Source organism: Chinchilla lanigera, unplaced genomic scaffold (genome assembly GCF_000276665.1).
Source record: "Chinchilla lanigera isolate Chin_1 unplaced genomic scaffold, ChiLan1.0 scaffold00059, whole genome shotgun sequence".
Lineage (NCBI taxonomy): Eukaryota > Metazoa > Chordata > Mammalia > Rodentia > Chinchillidae > Chinchilla > Chinchilla lanigera.
The window spans coordinates 14,664,828-14,681,159 of NW_004955460.1; the positions used below are offsets into that span (position 1 = coordinate 14,664,828).

A 16,332-nucleotide genomic window follows, 5' to 3' on the forward strand; every position below is an offset into this window, starting at 1 on the left:
TGATCATCTCTGAACAATACCAAAATAGAAGAATTTTAAGGGGATTTCTTTTTTTTTTTTTTTTTTTTCTTTTTCCTCCTCAATACTAGGGATTGAATCCAGGGTCTTATACATGTTAGGCAAGCGCTCTACCACTGAGCTCCATCTTCAGTTCTTAGGAAGATCAGATCTGTTTAACTGAGGTGGATGAGTTACGCCTCAAGAGCCGTTCTCAGATTACCTTTCTAGTGTTCTTGCTTTGAGAGTAATGAGGATTTAGCCTCTGTTGTTGTGGACCTGGGTAGCAGGAAGTTTTCACTTATGACAGTGCAGTTCTTGGTGCTTACCAGGCAGCCCCTCTTCATCCCTGGATAAGCAACCCTCTTTTGAGGTTGGGAAGCTTGGTGTTAGACTGTCAACACCAGCTCGCCAAGATTGCTGGATTCTCAAGCTGCTGTCTTCCAAGATTCTATCCAATTAGACTTGTGGAATTCAGCTTTTACATTCTTCCGCTTTTCGAGAGGCATCTCTTTGTGGATTGGCTTTTTTTTTTTTTTTTAATGAGATATTATATAAAAAGTCGTTTTATTTTGAAGCCCATAATAGTTCCTGGCACTTAAGTGGGTATCAGCATCGTATCTCCAAAAAGTTTATTGAAAGAAATATTCAGAGACTTTCATTAAATGTTACAATGTTATAACATTTCATTAAATGTTACAAACTATAATCATATATACATTTAATTACATTAAATGTTATCAACTATAATCATATAATATACAAGAAATGTATGTTACAGTTAAAATTTCTGTATCCACTGACATTTTTCTTAGACTTAGTTTTTTGACATCTGAACTAATATCAACTGTCATCTTTTTCTTTTTTTTGTTTTTGGGGTTTTTTTGAGACAGGATCTCACTACGTAGTTCAGGCTGGCCTTAAACTCACTGTGCAGGCCAGGCAGGCTTTGAACTTGTGATTCCCCTGCCTCAGCCTCTCCAGTGCTGAGATTATAGGCGTGTGCCCTGCTGGGCTGTGTTATCCCATTTGCACAGTTCTCAGGTCAGTGAATTGGGAAAATCTTAACTATTGAAAAAAGCTGGGCATTTTTCTAGAGATTGTACTTTTGGATCATGGAAAGGATGTATGACTTAGTTTCTTATGACTTCTACCTGTATATGTAAATTTTTACTAATCTCGTAGCTGATTTTGCCACATTGGGTGTCTGTGGGCTTTCTTTCCTTTCATGTCTCCTGTGTGTTGGCCACATGTTCCTTCCCGTGACTTCAGAAGGAACTGCTTGCTGCTGCTTTCATGTGGCACGTCCCCCAGTACTGCCCTGTTTTGGAAGTTAAGCAGAGATACTCAGCGTTTCTCTAGTGTACACATTTCTTTTATGTGTTTGACTTCAGTAGCTATTTGGTGATAAAAAATGTGTAGTTGATTTGACTTAGTGAAGCTGGCTCTATGTCAGTCTTGTTCTAGAATCTAAGTATCCTTCTGGATATCTGTTTTACTCAGTCCATTCTCTGATACTGAAGATGAGCCTGACAGCACCTTTGGAGACAAGTGGCTTATATGGCTCAGCAGAGCCAGTGCTTTGACCTGATAGTACATGTGCCTTTCTGGCCACTTCTTCGCCCCTGGCTTGTATGTTGGGCTGCAAACTGGCTGCTGGAAATGCACTGAGAAATTATTTAATAGTAATTGGTCTCGTCAGTAACATGCAAATGGGTATCTCTTTTCTAGAGTTCATTCCTTGTATGGACAAGCTGTTTGATGAATCCATACTAATCGGCTCAGGATATACTGCTCGGGAGACTCTCAGGTATGAGTTTAGATCCTGCTACCTGGTTGGTTAAATACCAGCAACAGTGATCATGGCACTTAATGTTATGAGGCTCTTGGGCCTTGACTCACTCATTGGATTTAGAATAGTAAGAAGTTTTGGTTACTTTATGTACCTTCACTTCAAGAAATCAGAATAGTTGATATAAATTGCAGGTAGAAATTTTGGATTTTTTTCTTTTTATATAATGCACATTATTGTTAAAAAGACTAACAATCTACCAGTGTAAAAGAAGGAAACGAGCTAGGTGTGGTAGGCCTGTAATCCTAGCACTTGGGAAGCTGAGGCAGGAGGATTGTGAGTTTAAGACCAGCTTAAGCTTCATAACAAGTTCAGGGTCGGCCTGGACTGCATAGTGAAACCTTGTTTCAGAAATCCTCAAAAAGGGAGAATGTCTTTCAGTCCTGTGCAGCTGTGTTGGTATTTTGGTTTAATTTCTTCTAGTGTTTATTTCTAATGCTTTCAAAATTATATTTTTTAACTGTCATAGATAAAAACATAAAAATTATACATATTTATGGCATACCATGTGTTATTTTAAAACATGTAAACATCCTCTTACACTTATAAAATACAAGGTTGTAATTATTATGTTTTTTTTCTTTTTCTTTCTTAGAGTAGTTCAGTGGCTTTGTAGTCCAGGCTAGCCCCGACCTCACGTTAATCCTCCTGCCTCAGCTTCCCAGGTGCTAGGATTACAGGCATGTACCACTATGCCCGGCGTTGTTACTATTTCTAAAGGTGGAAATAATCATCTTTACAATGTAAAATGAATGTTAGTCATTTTTTTGTTTTGTTTTGTTTTCCTTTGAGTAAGGTAGGATGAATCTTAGAAAAATGTGTAGGATGCTTTGAATATGCTAGAGACTGCTCATTGATTTTCTATGTTGTTTTAAAATATTAAGATACTGTTTATAAGTTGACGTTGAACCTGCCTAGACTGAGACATGAGATTGTTACTCCTGCGTGAAGCCCTCTGTTTGCTTTCTGTCCTTAGACAAAACCCAAAGTCTTGACCATACCACACCTAATCCTGCAAGACTCAGCTGTGCCCACTTGTCCTAAAATTCTTGTAGGGTTGTACCTTCCTGACCTGCTTTGGCCATGTAGCTTCTTGGCTATGTCAGGCAGTTTCTGTCTCAAGGCTTTGGTCTTACCTGTTTCTTCCATCTGGAAATTTCCCTGGTTTTTTACCTTCTGGCCCCTTTTTGTCCTTAAGTTCTCAGCTTCAGTGTCACATGAAAGGCAGCCTCCTGACCCTGTGTCTTAAGAATTGTTTCCCCATTGGTTCTTCTCATCATGCCCCCTTTTAAATCTCCTCCGGCACTCACCAGCCTGTGTAATTCATTTCTCCCTGGTGTTTGTCTTCTGTAATTAAGCTCCACGAGGGCAGGGACTCTGTTTACTGGTGTCCCGTGGTATCTCTAGTACCCAGTATCTGGCATGTGGTAGATGTCCACATGTCTGGTGAGTGAAGAACTAATAGCCTGAATGTTATTCCTGTAGCTCCATAAAATGGTCATGTTATATAAGATATTGATACATGCTATTTATTTTTGAGCAACAAAACCCACTCAGTGCATGGTCAAGCTGGTAATGTTTTCTTTTCAGGTTAGCCATATGATGTGCCACTGTCTTTTAGGAGCTTCATGACGTGCACAAAAGTTTATCTGTTAAATCTTTTAACTTGGAAAGTGAAGATTAAATCAAGACAAGACTCTAACCTTTTAGTTGTGCAACCGTGAGGGAATAACATGGATGTTGGGGATCTGGGGCCATAGCAGACGTGCTCCACCTAGTGGTGGCATTGTGGGACAAATAGTGATCCATGTGGTGGCCATGAAGGGATAAGCACCAGTGGGTTTCTCTGCCCGCAGGCCCCTTGCCTACAGTACACTGGCTGATCTCGTGCACCATGTTCGCCAGCACTTGCCCCTCAGTGACCTGTCGCTTGCTGTCCAGCTGTTTGCCAAGAACATTGATGATGAGTCACTGCCCAGCAGCATCCAGACCATGTCCTGCAAGCTTCTGCTGAACTTGGTGGACTGCATCCGCTCCAAGAGCGAGCAGGAGAGCGGCAATGGGAGGGATGTCCTGATGCGGATGCTGGAGGTACTGGATACGTGGAGCAGCTGGCCTGTGCTCTTTATCTTGCTTGTTGTTAAACTTAGGAGTGTCTTACTGGCAAGTTTATGAGGTGGCCCGGTTGCCCAGCGTGGGTGCAGGAGTTGGGCTGTCTAGGTTCAAATCCCAGCTTGCTCTTGCACTAGCCAGCTGTGCTTGGGCAGGTTGCTTTTCTCTGTATCTGTTTCTTCATCTTATTGGTGCTAATCGTAGCATATGCCTCACAGGGTTGCTGTGAGAGTGAAATAAAGCTGTGTGTGAGAGTTCTTCCTGTACTTCTGGAAGAGTTCTGGGGGCACAGCAGCCACACAGTAGCTCAGCAGGGGCATTTCTGTGGCGACCCCAAGGATGCTCAATAGAGGGATAATGGTTGGTTCCCAAGGCCAGGGGGCAGTGGTGTGGCCCTGGAGGGATGATGAGTCTGGCAGACCTGGGTCACATCCGGTCCCTTCTTGTCAGATCAGTCACTCATTTCTGAGCCAGACTCTCTCCATCGAAAATGAGAGAGAGGAAAATCCTGGCACAATTTTTCACGTAACAGCCAACATAGGAAGTGCTCAGAAATTAACCAGGGAGAAGAGAATGACTTTAGCAAGTGGTTTTCATGACATCTTTTTGTGCTGTCATCTGGAAGGATTGTTTGGCCTATTCATGACCTTTGTCTTCTCCCTGACTTTTCTTCCCATTAGGTTTTTGTTCTCAAATTCCACACCATTGCTCGGTATCAGCTCTCTGCCATTTTTAAGAAGTGCAAGCCTCAGTCTGAGCTCGGAGCAGTGGAAGCAGCTCTACCTGGGGTGCCCACTGCCCCTGCTGCCCCTGGTCCTGCACCATCTCCGGCCCCTGTTCCTGCCCCTGCTCCTCCCCCACCCCCACCCCCTACGCCGGCCACTCCTGTGACTCCAGCCCCTGTGCCTCCTTTTGAGAAGCAAGGAGAAAAGGATAAGGAGGACAAGCAGACATTCCAGGTCACAGATTGCCGAAGTTTGGTAAAAACCTTGGTCTGTGGTGTCAAGACAATCACATGGGGCATAACATCCTGTAAAGCACCTGGTGGTAATTCTGCTCTTAATTTAAGAACTGAGATTTTAGTAAGAGTGGGTTTTAGTCATGTTAACTTATATGCTGTGTCTTTTTTCCAGAAGCTCAGTTCATTCCCAACAAACAGTTACAACCCAAAGAGACTCAGATTTATATAAAACTTGTGAAGTATGCAATGCAGGCCTTGGATATTTACCAGGTAGGGAAGTGCTGTGGAACTAGGCTTTTGAGTGTGGAAGATGGCTTTTAGAGTTAGAGGTACAAGTGGGGAATGGATCTTGAGGTCTGCGACTAGATGGTTTAAGATAGTTGTACATTCGGGTTTACTTTTGTTATGCAACTTAGCATTGAAGTCTTGGTGCTAATTCTTTTGAGTGCACGTGTGTATTTTGTGGAGAGGTGGTGCAAATGGAATGCAATAGAAACATAGGAGTTAGCTTTATTTACTGTTCCTTTCGTATTTTCAACACAAAATCTTCTGTTTTTTCTTCTTCAAATTCAATGTTAGTAAGGAGATTTTAAGGAGAGAGCATTTATTATCTAATTCAGGCAGTGTCTTTAAAGTCCGTATCTGATGTGATTTTGTAATGGAATGTATTCAGGGGTCAGTTGCCATACTTGCTGGTGATTCTCTCCTGTGCTAGGTCCAGATAGCAGGAAATGGACAAACATATATTCGAGTAGCGAACTGCCAGACTGTTAGAATGAAGGAGGAGAAGGAGGTATTGGAACACTTTGCTGGTGTTTTCACCATGATGAATCCCTTAACATTTAAGGAAATCTTCCAAACTACAGTCCCTTATATGGTGGAAAGAATCTCAAAAAATTATGCTCTTCAGGTATAAAACTCCTTTCTTACATTCTTTAGGTATATTCATTTTAAAATTTTTTGCTGATATGTTGAACACTGTATTTATTGATTTTGAAAATTTTAAAAATAATGTGACTTAAGGTTATGCCTTTACAGCCAAGATTCCATAATATTTGAAAAAAAGTTTTCAGAACTTTCAGATGCATTGGGCCAGTTCCTTTGATTCATAAAAATTAAATATATGCTAAATGCAAGCTTTTGGTATTTGATGGGGAAAGTGAAACAGATGAGGTGCTGGAAATGAACTGGTGGCTGAAGCCTCAGCAAGGGGTTTCGTGTGTTTGCTTTTGGTGGATAATAAATTTCTTGGCAGGTCTAATACAGGTTTGATTTTCTTTTTTTGGAAAGTTTATTTTCTCTGAAAGCTGCCTTAGAGAAGCTGCCTTACATTTATCCTGTGCATTTCTTGTTTTGACAGATCGTTGCCAATTCCTTCTTGGCAAATCCTACTACCTCTGCTCTGTTTGCTACCATCCTGGTGGAATATCTCCTGGATCGCCTGCCAGAAATGGGCTCCAATGTGGAGCTCTCCAACCTGTACCTCAAGCTGTTTAAGTTGGTCTTTGGTTCAGTCTCTCTCTTTGCAGCTGAAAATGAGCAGATGCTAAAGGTAACACTGTTTGAGATCTAAATAGCATTTGTGTTCGGGGTCTTTTTTGTTCCCCTTTTTTTTTTCTTTAATATTTTCAGTTTTGAACAGAAACTAGTGATTATATGTATAAAGTGCTGTTTGCATTAAAGATTTGCAGCAACCGAGGACCACATGTAAGAAATGGTCCAAGTTTCTGAGCAAGCTCAATTTGTTTATCTCACCAGATAATGTGAGAAATTTTGAACTCTTAACTAAGTGTGCCATTAGTTTTGCCATCCTTTTATAAACTTGAGCTTCTATTTTTGGATTGTATGTGTGTTGCAAAGTAATACAGGAACAAAAAATACCTTTGTGAAGCTCTCTAACGAGAGAGTTTACTGGAACAGTTCTTACCACATCAGTAACCTACCACCTTAATCAAGTTTTGTTTCTTCAGTTCTCCCTGCGACTTACAAACAGCATGTCCCAGGGCTATTTGTCCACCATTTAAATAAAAAACTGTTACGGGTTTGTCTTCCTTGCCTAAGGTCATATTAGAGATTTGTCTCCTCACATGTTTTTATATGTGACTAACCCTAATCAGATTTTATTCTTGGAAATGTAAAAGCGATCCGTAGTGACATCATCACCCACTAAAAGCAGAAGGCAGAACAAAAACCTTTTGTGCTTATGACAAAATATTTTTGTTCTTATAGAAAGTTGACTATTCTTACCAGTTGTATGAGCAGAGGAATGTTTTCCATAGGGGAAGTTTTGAAGATGTAAGCACATAAATGGCGGGTGTTGTGAAGTACAGTCATCTGGTTTTAGATGATAGTTTCCTTGTTTTAATTTACTCTGTGGTACTGGAGATTGAATCTATGACCTTTGCAATGAGTTCTGTCCTTAACCCTTTTGGTTTTATTTAGAGACAGGGTCTTGCTAAATTGCTAGTTACTTTCTATCATCCTACCTCAGCCTTCTAGACTGCCAGAATTATAGGCATGTGTTGGCCACCACAAGCAGCCAGTTTCTTTTGTGTTTTTCCATTTTATAGTAATTATCAACATTCTTAGTGTTACTGTTGTGTAAATATATAAGGAACTCAATTTGTTATCAAAATATAAAATACTTAATTGTAATCTACTTCTAATTCACTGTATGTAAGTGTTCCAATTTTTGCCATTATTAAAAACAACTGTGTAGACCAACAACCAAAAAATCAGAGTCAAAGCCAATAGGACAAAGCTAGTATTGGAGTATTGTTTAAGAAAAATATTCGAGGAACAAAACTGATAAAACTTTGTCAAGGGAATAGTTGGTTTGTACTGTGAATATACCATGTTATATGTAGTAAGTTTGAAACTATATCAGTGACATTTACGTTCACTGAAATACAGAAATTTCATGTTAAATTTTGCATGTGACATGTCAAGATTAGAAACAGAAAATAAGCTAATCTGGCTTAAAATACTTATTACAGTTATAAAAGCTAATAAAATACTGATGATCATGTGAACACATTTTAAAATTTAGTCTTCTGAAATCCTGTGTGTGTTGAGACTCACATTTTGTGTGTGTCCTATTTGATTGGTAGGGACATTTAGGTTTTTTAGGTTACTTTTGTGTTTAGAGTATTGCAGGAAGCAGGCTTCTTTCATCTGTGTGACTATGGAGGTCTGTAAAAGAGGTGACTACATTCACAAGAAGTGCAAAGTGGGCAGACCCTCAGGTTTCTGCTGCAAGTGTCATCTGTCCAACATCATTTAACTACAGTCTGCTAATCAGCCTTTTTTCCACCATAGCCTCATCTACACAAGATTGTGAACAGCTCCATGGAGCTTGCACAGACTGCCAAGGAACCCTACAACTACTTCCTGCTGCTCCGAGCCCTGTTCCGTTCTATTGGTGGAGGTAGCCATGATCTCTTATATCAGGAATTCTTGCCTCTCCTTCCTAACCTCCTCCAAGGTTAGAACAGTGGCTTTGGTTGCTAGTTGGATTTATGTGTGTGTATGCGTTTTGCTGCCTGGATTGTTGCTGTTCTCTGTGTACTGTTGCGGGTCATGGTTGTGATGAGTCAGGTGGGGCATGTCTGTAAGCCTCCCTTCTCTTTGAAGGAAGTGGGGCTTAGAAGGGAGCCCTATTAGGGACGGGCTGTGTCCTTCCTAATGAGAGTCAGGTGGGATTTGGAAGATTTTAGTTACCAGGGTATGACTTGGTTGCATTTTTGTAGCATTTGGCAAGAAGGTCTAGAAAGAATGTTTCTAGAAGGAAAAGACAAGCTATAAAGCTCATTTATAGTTAGTTTATATTTTTTTAGTTTCTAATTTGCGTAACTAGAACCCTAGAATTTTGTGATTAGGAATGTTTTCAGCATACATAGTTAAAAGGGACCTGAGTACATTGTATGTTTATGGAGAATGAACGGAGTAGAAGCACTGTCCTAGGGATTTTTAATTCTTCCTTATAGGTGAGCTCTTGGGTAGGACTGAAGTTTTTTCTCATATTTTCTTTACAAATTCCTTAAAAAGAAGCCATTTACAATTTAGTATCCCTAAAGGCAACTGGGACATATGTGAATATGTAGAATAAAAATGGCCATTAATCTTGCACAGATGATGCCTCAGGTGGGCCATAATTAGGCCCCTTGTCCATCTTTAGCCCCACCTCCAGTTGTTCTCTTCTCTGGCCTTTGTTCTCAGCCTGGTTTCTTCTTCCTGGAGCACTCTTTCCTCTGCCATCTCTGAGCTGCTCTCCTCCTAGTGTGTTAAAGCCACTGCTCTACTGGCATCTTACTGTGTGCTCATCACTGTCTCCTCTGGGCTCTGAACTTGTTCTGTGTCTCTGCAAACTCGACTCGTCTTCTGGCCCCACCAGTGCTGCACAGAATGCCCCTAGAGTTGGGTCCACTGTGAAATGCCTTTCTCTTGGTCTTTGGAGGGTCTCAGAAAGGACCTTAGTAAATAGTTGATAATGCTCACGAAGGGTGGGAGATAGATTTTGTAGGAGGGAGTCTTCTCTACATTTATAGTGAACAAAACTAGATTTAAGTGAAGTACTCATTTTACACCAAATGATGAGCACACATCATACTGGAGTCTGTGTGTTTAAGTTGGACTTATTAATAGTGCTTATTAACTTTTTTTTAGAAACTGGCTTATTTAACATGTTTTTTTAGAAACTACATTATAAAACTGCATGGCTTTTGATGTACTGCATTATAAAATCGTAATGTATAATAATTATATACACCTATACACCTTGCTGTTGGCACTGCAAAAGGGCTCGTGAATTTTTTTTTGTTGTCTTTTTGAGACAGGGTCTCATTATGCAGTTCAGGCTGACCTTGAGCTCACTTTGTAGCCCAGGCTGGCCTCGAACTCGCAACAATCTTCCTGCCTCAGCCTCCCGAGTGCTGGGATTACAGGTGTGCGCCACCACGCCTGGTGGGCTCGTGAATGTTAACTGCAGATTATAGAGCAGATTTAGCTAATAGATTGTACAGCACAAAAAGTCTTGATGTTTATAGTGAAAAGTGGACCAGTAAATGTTTAGCTGCTGTGCTACATGTCTGGGAAATGCTGTTCTTCTCTAACTGTATGAAACTCTGTTCTCAGGCCTGAACATGTTGCAGAGCGGCCTGCACAAGCAGCACATGAAGGACCTCTTTGTGGAGCTGTGTCTCACGGTGCCTGTGCGGCTGAGCTCCCTCTTGCCCTATCTACCCATGTTAATGGATCCCTTGGTGTCTGCCCTCAATGGGTCTCAGACTTTGGTCAGCCAGGGCTTGAGGACCTTGGAGTTATGCGTGGACAACCTGCAGCCTGATTTCCTCTATGACCATATCCAGCCTGTGCGTGCAGAGCTCATGCAGGTAGGTCTGCCTTCACCTTGGCACCAGCAGGCGTGCAGGGCCCCACAGGTCTAGTCTGTAGGAGGATTCAGCCATCACTGGGCTCTCTACTCAGACAGGCTTTCTGAAAATTGGAGTGCTGTGGCTCCATACTTGCTTCTGATGTACTAAAAGATATGTAGAGCGCTGTAGGTGTTGAATGGATACTTGTTTTTCAGGGTTGCCTTTTTCTGAGAGCTTTCACAAGTGTTATATTGTCATTAAGATGATGAGCTCTGAAGGCCAGGGTTGTGGGTGCTGCATCACTGTGGTGCTCCCAGCAGGAACCTCTGTCCACACAGACCTTCAGTTCCATAGGGAAGGGATACAGACTCTTAACGGGACGGTTTGGGTGTCCACCCTTTCCCACCCTAAGGGAAAAAGAACGCCACGAGAGAGCTTGTCTTAAAGATGTTTATGTTTTGTATTCATTAAAGCTCGTATTAAATATGTTTTGCTGCTGTTAGGATTTGTGATGTCTTTGGTAACCAAGGATTGGACTATCTGCTGTTTACTTCTGTGCTCCTATAGCATAGAGCATTTGAGCCTAGCTGGGATCATGGTACTAGCCTTACCTGTAGAGGTTCAGTAATTCCCAAGGACAGCGGGCTTTGGATGCACTGGATTGGAGTCTGCCCCTTGGACTTGAGATTAAGATTGGGAGACTCCTTGCCTGCCTGTCCTGGGATTTAGATCTCAGGTTCCATGTAGACTGGAGAAGATGGCATAAGGGTTGGGCTGGAGTCCTGAGGGCTACTTTTCCTCTTGTCACTCAGGATTGAGTAGGAGCCTGCTTTGAAAGCAGGAGTGTTGGTTCTAGATGGCCAAGTTTGTCCTGACTCAAGTACAGATGTGTGAGCAGAATATGAGGAGAGGAGGCAGAGGGTATGTACTGGTACCTAAGAAGGACAAGGTCAATGCTACTTCCTGCCACACATGAGGCAGATAATCCTGCAGAAGGGTGGGATCTACTCGTTTTCTGAGGCACTGCACCCTCCCCCGTGGACAGCTGGCATGGTGTTGGTCTTTCCTCACCCCCTTTTTTTTTTTTTTTTTTTTTTTTTTTTTTTTTTCCGGTACCGGGAACCGAACTCACGACCTTGCGTTTGCCAGGCAGGCGCTTTTGCCGCTGAGCTAAATCCCCAGCCCCTTTCCTCACCCCTTCTACCCGCTCAGGAGGTGGGAAGCACCTTTCCCCATCCTTGCCTTTGTGTAGGGAAATGTAGCAATTTTATGTTGACTGTTGCTAGGCTCTAGCATTTGTTGTTGTTACAGAAAGTGATTTAAGGAAATAGACTTACAGCGTGAACTGTAGTCATTTTTAGGACTTACATAATGCAGGTGAAAAGAACATGGGAGATTTCCTGAGTTTTTGGTACGGTTAAGTGCGTTTGTTCTTTTAAGTGCAGGGTGAAACTGAACTAGTCTCTGCAGTTCTGTGATTCAGATGCCTTACCCTGAAACCCCAGAATGGGAGCACCAGTGAGTTTCTCCTCTGCCTATCCTACCCACTTTATACCTGGTTATATGTTGCTTTTGAGTATTGCCATGTACATTGTGCTACCATGTGTATGCAGCTGCATGAAAGCACACTGGCAGTTGTATTTTTTGTAAAGGTTGAAACTCCTCAGGGAAGGACATCAATGACTGATAATATCATTTTGCTGCAAAAACAGCCAGGTTTTGGGTACAGAGGTGGGAGGAAAAACTTTTCACCATATAATGTTTCATGAGGTGAAATTCTGAGTCCTGAGCCATGTGAACCAATTACTTGAAAGAGCTTCACAAAAGCATTTTGTTTTCAGGCTTTGTGGCGCACTTTACGAAATCCCGCGGATAGCATCTCTCATGTGGCCTACCGCGTACTTGGCAAATTTGGTGGCAGTAACAGGAAGATGTTAAAAGAATCCCAGAAGCTGCACTATGTTGTGACTGAAGTTCAAGGCCCCAGCATTACTGTGGAATTCTCGGATTGCAAAGCATCTCTTCAGCTCCCAATGGAGAAGGTAAAGTGGGAAGTCTTTTGGGAGCTTTGTAAAGCTGCTGTATTTTCTTCTTAAGAAACTTAATTTCTCTTTAAAATAGGTAAATAAGACTTGTTTTGGAGGGGAAGGAGTTCCCAACTTAAAACAAAATTTTATGTGATGACCTCCTTCGTTGTGAGGGCAGGAGAGGACTCTTGCCCTTGGAACTTGGGAACCTTGAATAGTTTTCTGTCTTTCTAGATGAACATCCTTGAATTCTTGATCTGTTGCCTCCACCCATCAGATTTTAGTGGTACATTTTGGATGTACATAGTGATCTCATTCATCAAAAAGAATTTGTACCTGTGCATGGTATCACTTGTTTTTCTCCTCCTTTCCTTCCAGCCCTTCTTCCCCTCCCCAATTACAAAAGCTTTGTTTCTAGTTTTTCCTTCTTTTCTCTCTCTTTTTTTTACTTATCCCTTCTTTCCTTTTCCCCTCCCCCTCCTTGTTCCCCTCCACGTTTCTTGGTCTGTTTTGATCCCCATGGGCTTTATGTCAAGTACCAGTAAGAAGCCAAGTTGATTCTGCACTTGTCTGTGAACATTATCTTTCCAGTACCTGGTTTTCTCCCGTTCTCTATCCAAACATAGCTCATGCTGTCTCTGTCCTGGTTCTTACATGTATGTAGTTACCACTAGTGTTAATGTATTAGCTGTTAAAGGCTTCACTGTTTTTTTGGGTTTTTTTGGTGATTGTGCCTTCCTTGGCTCCCTGGACAACCTAATTGATAGGAATTAGGATACAGATGTGTGTGTCTTTACATAGCTGTGTAGTTTTTTTGAAGAAAAGATGCAAACTTTTTATTCCTCTAAGAAAAAAAGAAAATTTAGTAAAAATTTAAGAAAGCTTTTAGGTTTGAACTTAAACAGGAAAGTCTGTGGATTTTCATATAGACCCTGCAAGTGTGTAGGTGACACAGACTGTAATTTAATGCAGCACATCTCATTTACCACAAGAAGCCTGAGCACACACCTGGGCCCAGTGGTGCACACCGGTAATCTCAGCTCTCGGGAGGCTGAAGCAGGAGGATCGTTGCGAGTTCGAGACCAGCCTGGGCTACAAAGTGAACTCAAGGCAGCCTGAGCTGCATATCAAGACTCTGTCTCAAAAAAAAAAAAAAAAAGCCTGAACACATTTCTGTGATGTTCCCGTTGGCTATTAAAACATGAAGTTATTAAACAGCCTTTTATTTTCATTTGGTGAACACTTACTGGGATATCAGCCAACTGCAAAAGAAAACAAACACGAAGATTCTTTTGGGAGCTGCCAGTGCTTTGAGCGAAAGCTTTTCAGAATCCTATAATTTCAGTTCAAATTTCTGTGCTTTTTTGTTGCAGGCCATTGAAACTGCTCTGGACTGCCTGAAAAGTGCCAACACAGAGCCCTACTACCGGAGGCAGGCATGGGAGGTGATCAAGTGCTTTCTGGTGGCCATGATGAGCCTAGAGGACAATAAGCATGCGCTTTACCAGCTGCTCGCGCACCCCAAGTATGTGGTCTTGTCATTCTCTGAGACTGGGCATGCCCTCCTGCAGGAATTAGGGGTGGAATGGACCTCCTAGGCTTCTCAGTGTAAGGCGCGTGCTCCTTCACATCAGGGAGACCATGTACTCTACCTACCTTTGGTCTCTAGAGGAAATGGAAAGGAGGACGTAGGTGTTGAGAATAAGATTTCACCTCACTGTACTTGTTGCTTCCATGAAGTTGTAAGCTTCAAGGAATCAAGGGTCATGTTCCTTTTGCCTTCTTTTTTATTTATAGCTCCTGCCATATGCAAAACATTTGTTAGACATTCTACTTTTCCAGTTTACAGAGATCTTTCTCCAAATACTTGTTTCAATGTTTGTGTTTGTTCTTGTTACTGTCGGCTATGTATAACCTATATATGGATATAAAATGATCTCTTGAGATTAGGTATATACATGTTGTCTTTCTGTGTTGTAAGTTTTAGGGACAGATTTTTCCCATATATCTTCCCATTTCTTGAAGGCCTCCGAAACAGTGCTAAGCTTATAGAAGATACTCAGTTGTTAAAAGGGCATTGAAAGAGAACAGGCAGAAGTAAGTGCACAAGGGAATACGGCAGTATGACAGCCAGCAAAGGCAGCTGAAAGCAGAAATACCCCTGTGCAAACTTCAGAGATTAGAATCAGCAGAGCTAGGTTGTAATTTTGCTTAAGGTGTTTATAAAAGGCAAACTCGAAAATACCTCCAGGTAAACCTGTAGAAGTTGCCCAAGTTAAGAGACAGAAGGAGGCAGGCAAACAGAGACTCTTTAGATAAGAAGTAAAATACCCAGAATGCATGTGGAGAGAGGAAAATTCTGAAGAGAAAAAGATACACACAGAATGGAGTGAGGTAGCATAGTTCGGTTGATGTCCCACAAGATGTGAGAGATATAATGGCTAAGAACTTTCCAGAACTGATGAAAAATTAAACAACCGTATATGGATTCAGGATCTTGAGGGACTTCAAAGCAGAATAAATAAAAAGAAATCTGCACATATGTGCATTATAGTGAAACAGCTGAGAGTCAGAGATGGAAAATCTTACAAACTGGAAGAATGCAGTGGTGATCTTGAAGTGCATGCCGGCTTGGCAGCTTTGAAAGCCACTGGACAGCGGAACACATCTCAGACTGGAAGAGAGCGTCTGCCAACCTAGAGGCATGGATCTGGTGGAAATACGACCCATGAACGAGGATGAAATAAAGATATTTTCAGATTAAATCTGATCTTTGCCCAGCAGATCTGCAGTAAAGGCCATTCTAAAGAGTGAGTTTCGTTCGGACCAAAGGAACATTCCCCTTTGTATGACCCAAAATGGGAGAAGAAATGAAAAGCAAAATGACAACATGAGGTCAAATGTAAATGGGGTATTATCAGAGTAGCAGAGGGGCTTTTATAGTCTTAAAAATCATAATAGACTAGAAGTAATGTACTTATTATCTGGTAAACAAACAAAATATGGTTAACGTGGTTGATGTGTGACACAATAGAAAATACTACCCAGCAGTAAGAAGTGAACTGTTGAGGAATGCAACAATAGACACGGTGCTCAGTGAAGGAGGTCAAACGCAAGACCATATATTGGAGGATTCCACTTATATAAACCTTTTAGAAAAGCCAAAAAGAAGTCCAAGAACAGATCAGTGTTGCTTGGGAGCGGAAATAGAGATTGATGGGGTGATGGTTTAGAATTGAATCCTGGGGTGTTCACAGCCGCCACTGTGCTATAGTCGCTCTCTAATGCCAGCACCTCCCGTTGCTCGCCAAGCTGCAGCCAAAGGAGATCCCTGTGCCATGGCCTGTGTCAAGCAGACTGCCTGTAAATGTACTGCTGGTATGGCGCCCAGGAAACACCTGACTACAAGAGCCACTCATGTGTGCCCTCTACTGGAAGGGTGAAGAAACCTCATTGTTACAGGCCTGGGACTGTGGTACTACGTGAAATCGAACATTATCAGAAGTCCACCGAACTTCTGATTCTCAAACTTCCTTCCCAGAATCTGGTTCGAGAAATTGCTCTGGACTTCAGATAAGATCTGTGCTTCCAGAGCACAGTTATTGGTGCTTTGTAGGAGGCAAGTGAGGCCTACCTGCTTGGCCTGTTTGAAGAGCCAACTTGTGTGCCATCCATGCCAAATGTGTAACAAGTATGCCGGAAGATATCCAGCTAGCGTGCTGCGTATGTGGACAGTGTGCATAAGAGTCCAGTATGGTGGGAAACATTTCATTCTCAAACATTTTTTTCCTCCTCGTTATTGGTGGCTTTGAATGTTAGATTTTTTTTTGTGGGGTGCAGAGGTCCCTAAGTACATGATTATGAGCGGAAAATCAGGGGCAGAAATCAGGTATTGGCAGTTTTTCTATTTCATTTGTGAATTTTTTTTTTTTTTTTTTGGCAGAAATCAGGTATTGGCAGTTTTTCTATTTCATTTGTGAATTTTTTTTTTTTTTTTTTTTTTTTTTTTTT

The 16,332-nt window shown here is 41.7% G+C and overlaps 1 protein-coding gene across 11 annotated transcripts in view; it reads left to right on the forward strand.

Annotated features, from left to right (window-relative positions):
- Nucleotides 1-16,332, forward strand: part of Trrap (transformation/transcription domain-associated protein) — a 119,751-nt gene that overhangs the window by 22,937 nt on the left and 80,482 nt on the right. For 8 of the 11 annotated variants that reach the window (XM_005397926.2, XM_005397925.2, XM_013521174.1 and 5 more), the window contains 10 exons: nt 1,729-1,807; nt 3,706-3,940; nt 4,642-5,008; nt 5,095-5,192; nt 5,638-5,832; nt 6,283-6,474; nt 8,241-8,406; nt 10,056-10,312; nt 12,136-12,336; nt 13,695-13,846. In XM_005397926.2, coding sequence (XP_005397983.1) covers nt 1,729-1,807; nt 3,706-3,940; nt 4,642-5,008; nt 5,095-5,192; nt 5,638-5,832; nt 6,283-6,474; nt 8,241-8,406; nt 10,056-10,312; nt 12,136-12,336; nt 13,695-13,846 — 1,942 coding nt within the window. The remainder of the gene's footprint in view (nt 1-1,728; nt 1,808-3,705; nt 3,941-4,641; nt 5,009-5,094; nt 5,193-5,637; nt 5,833-6,282; nt 6,475-8,240; nt 8,407-10,055; nt 10,313-12,135; nt 12,337-13,694; nt 13,847-16,332) is intronic. The other 3 variants (XM_013521172.1, XM_005397928.2, XM_013521175.1) reach the window with 2 other exon arrangements.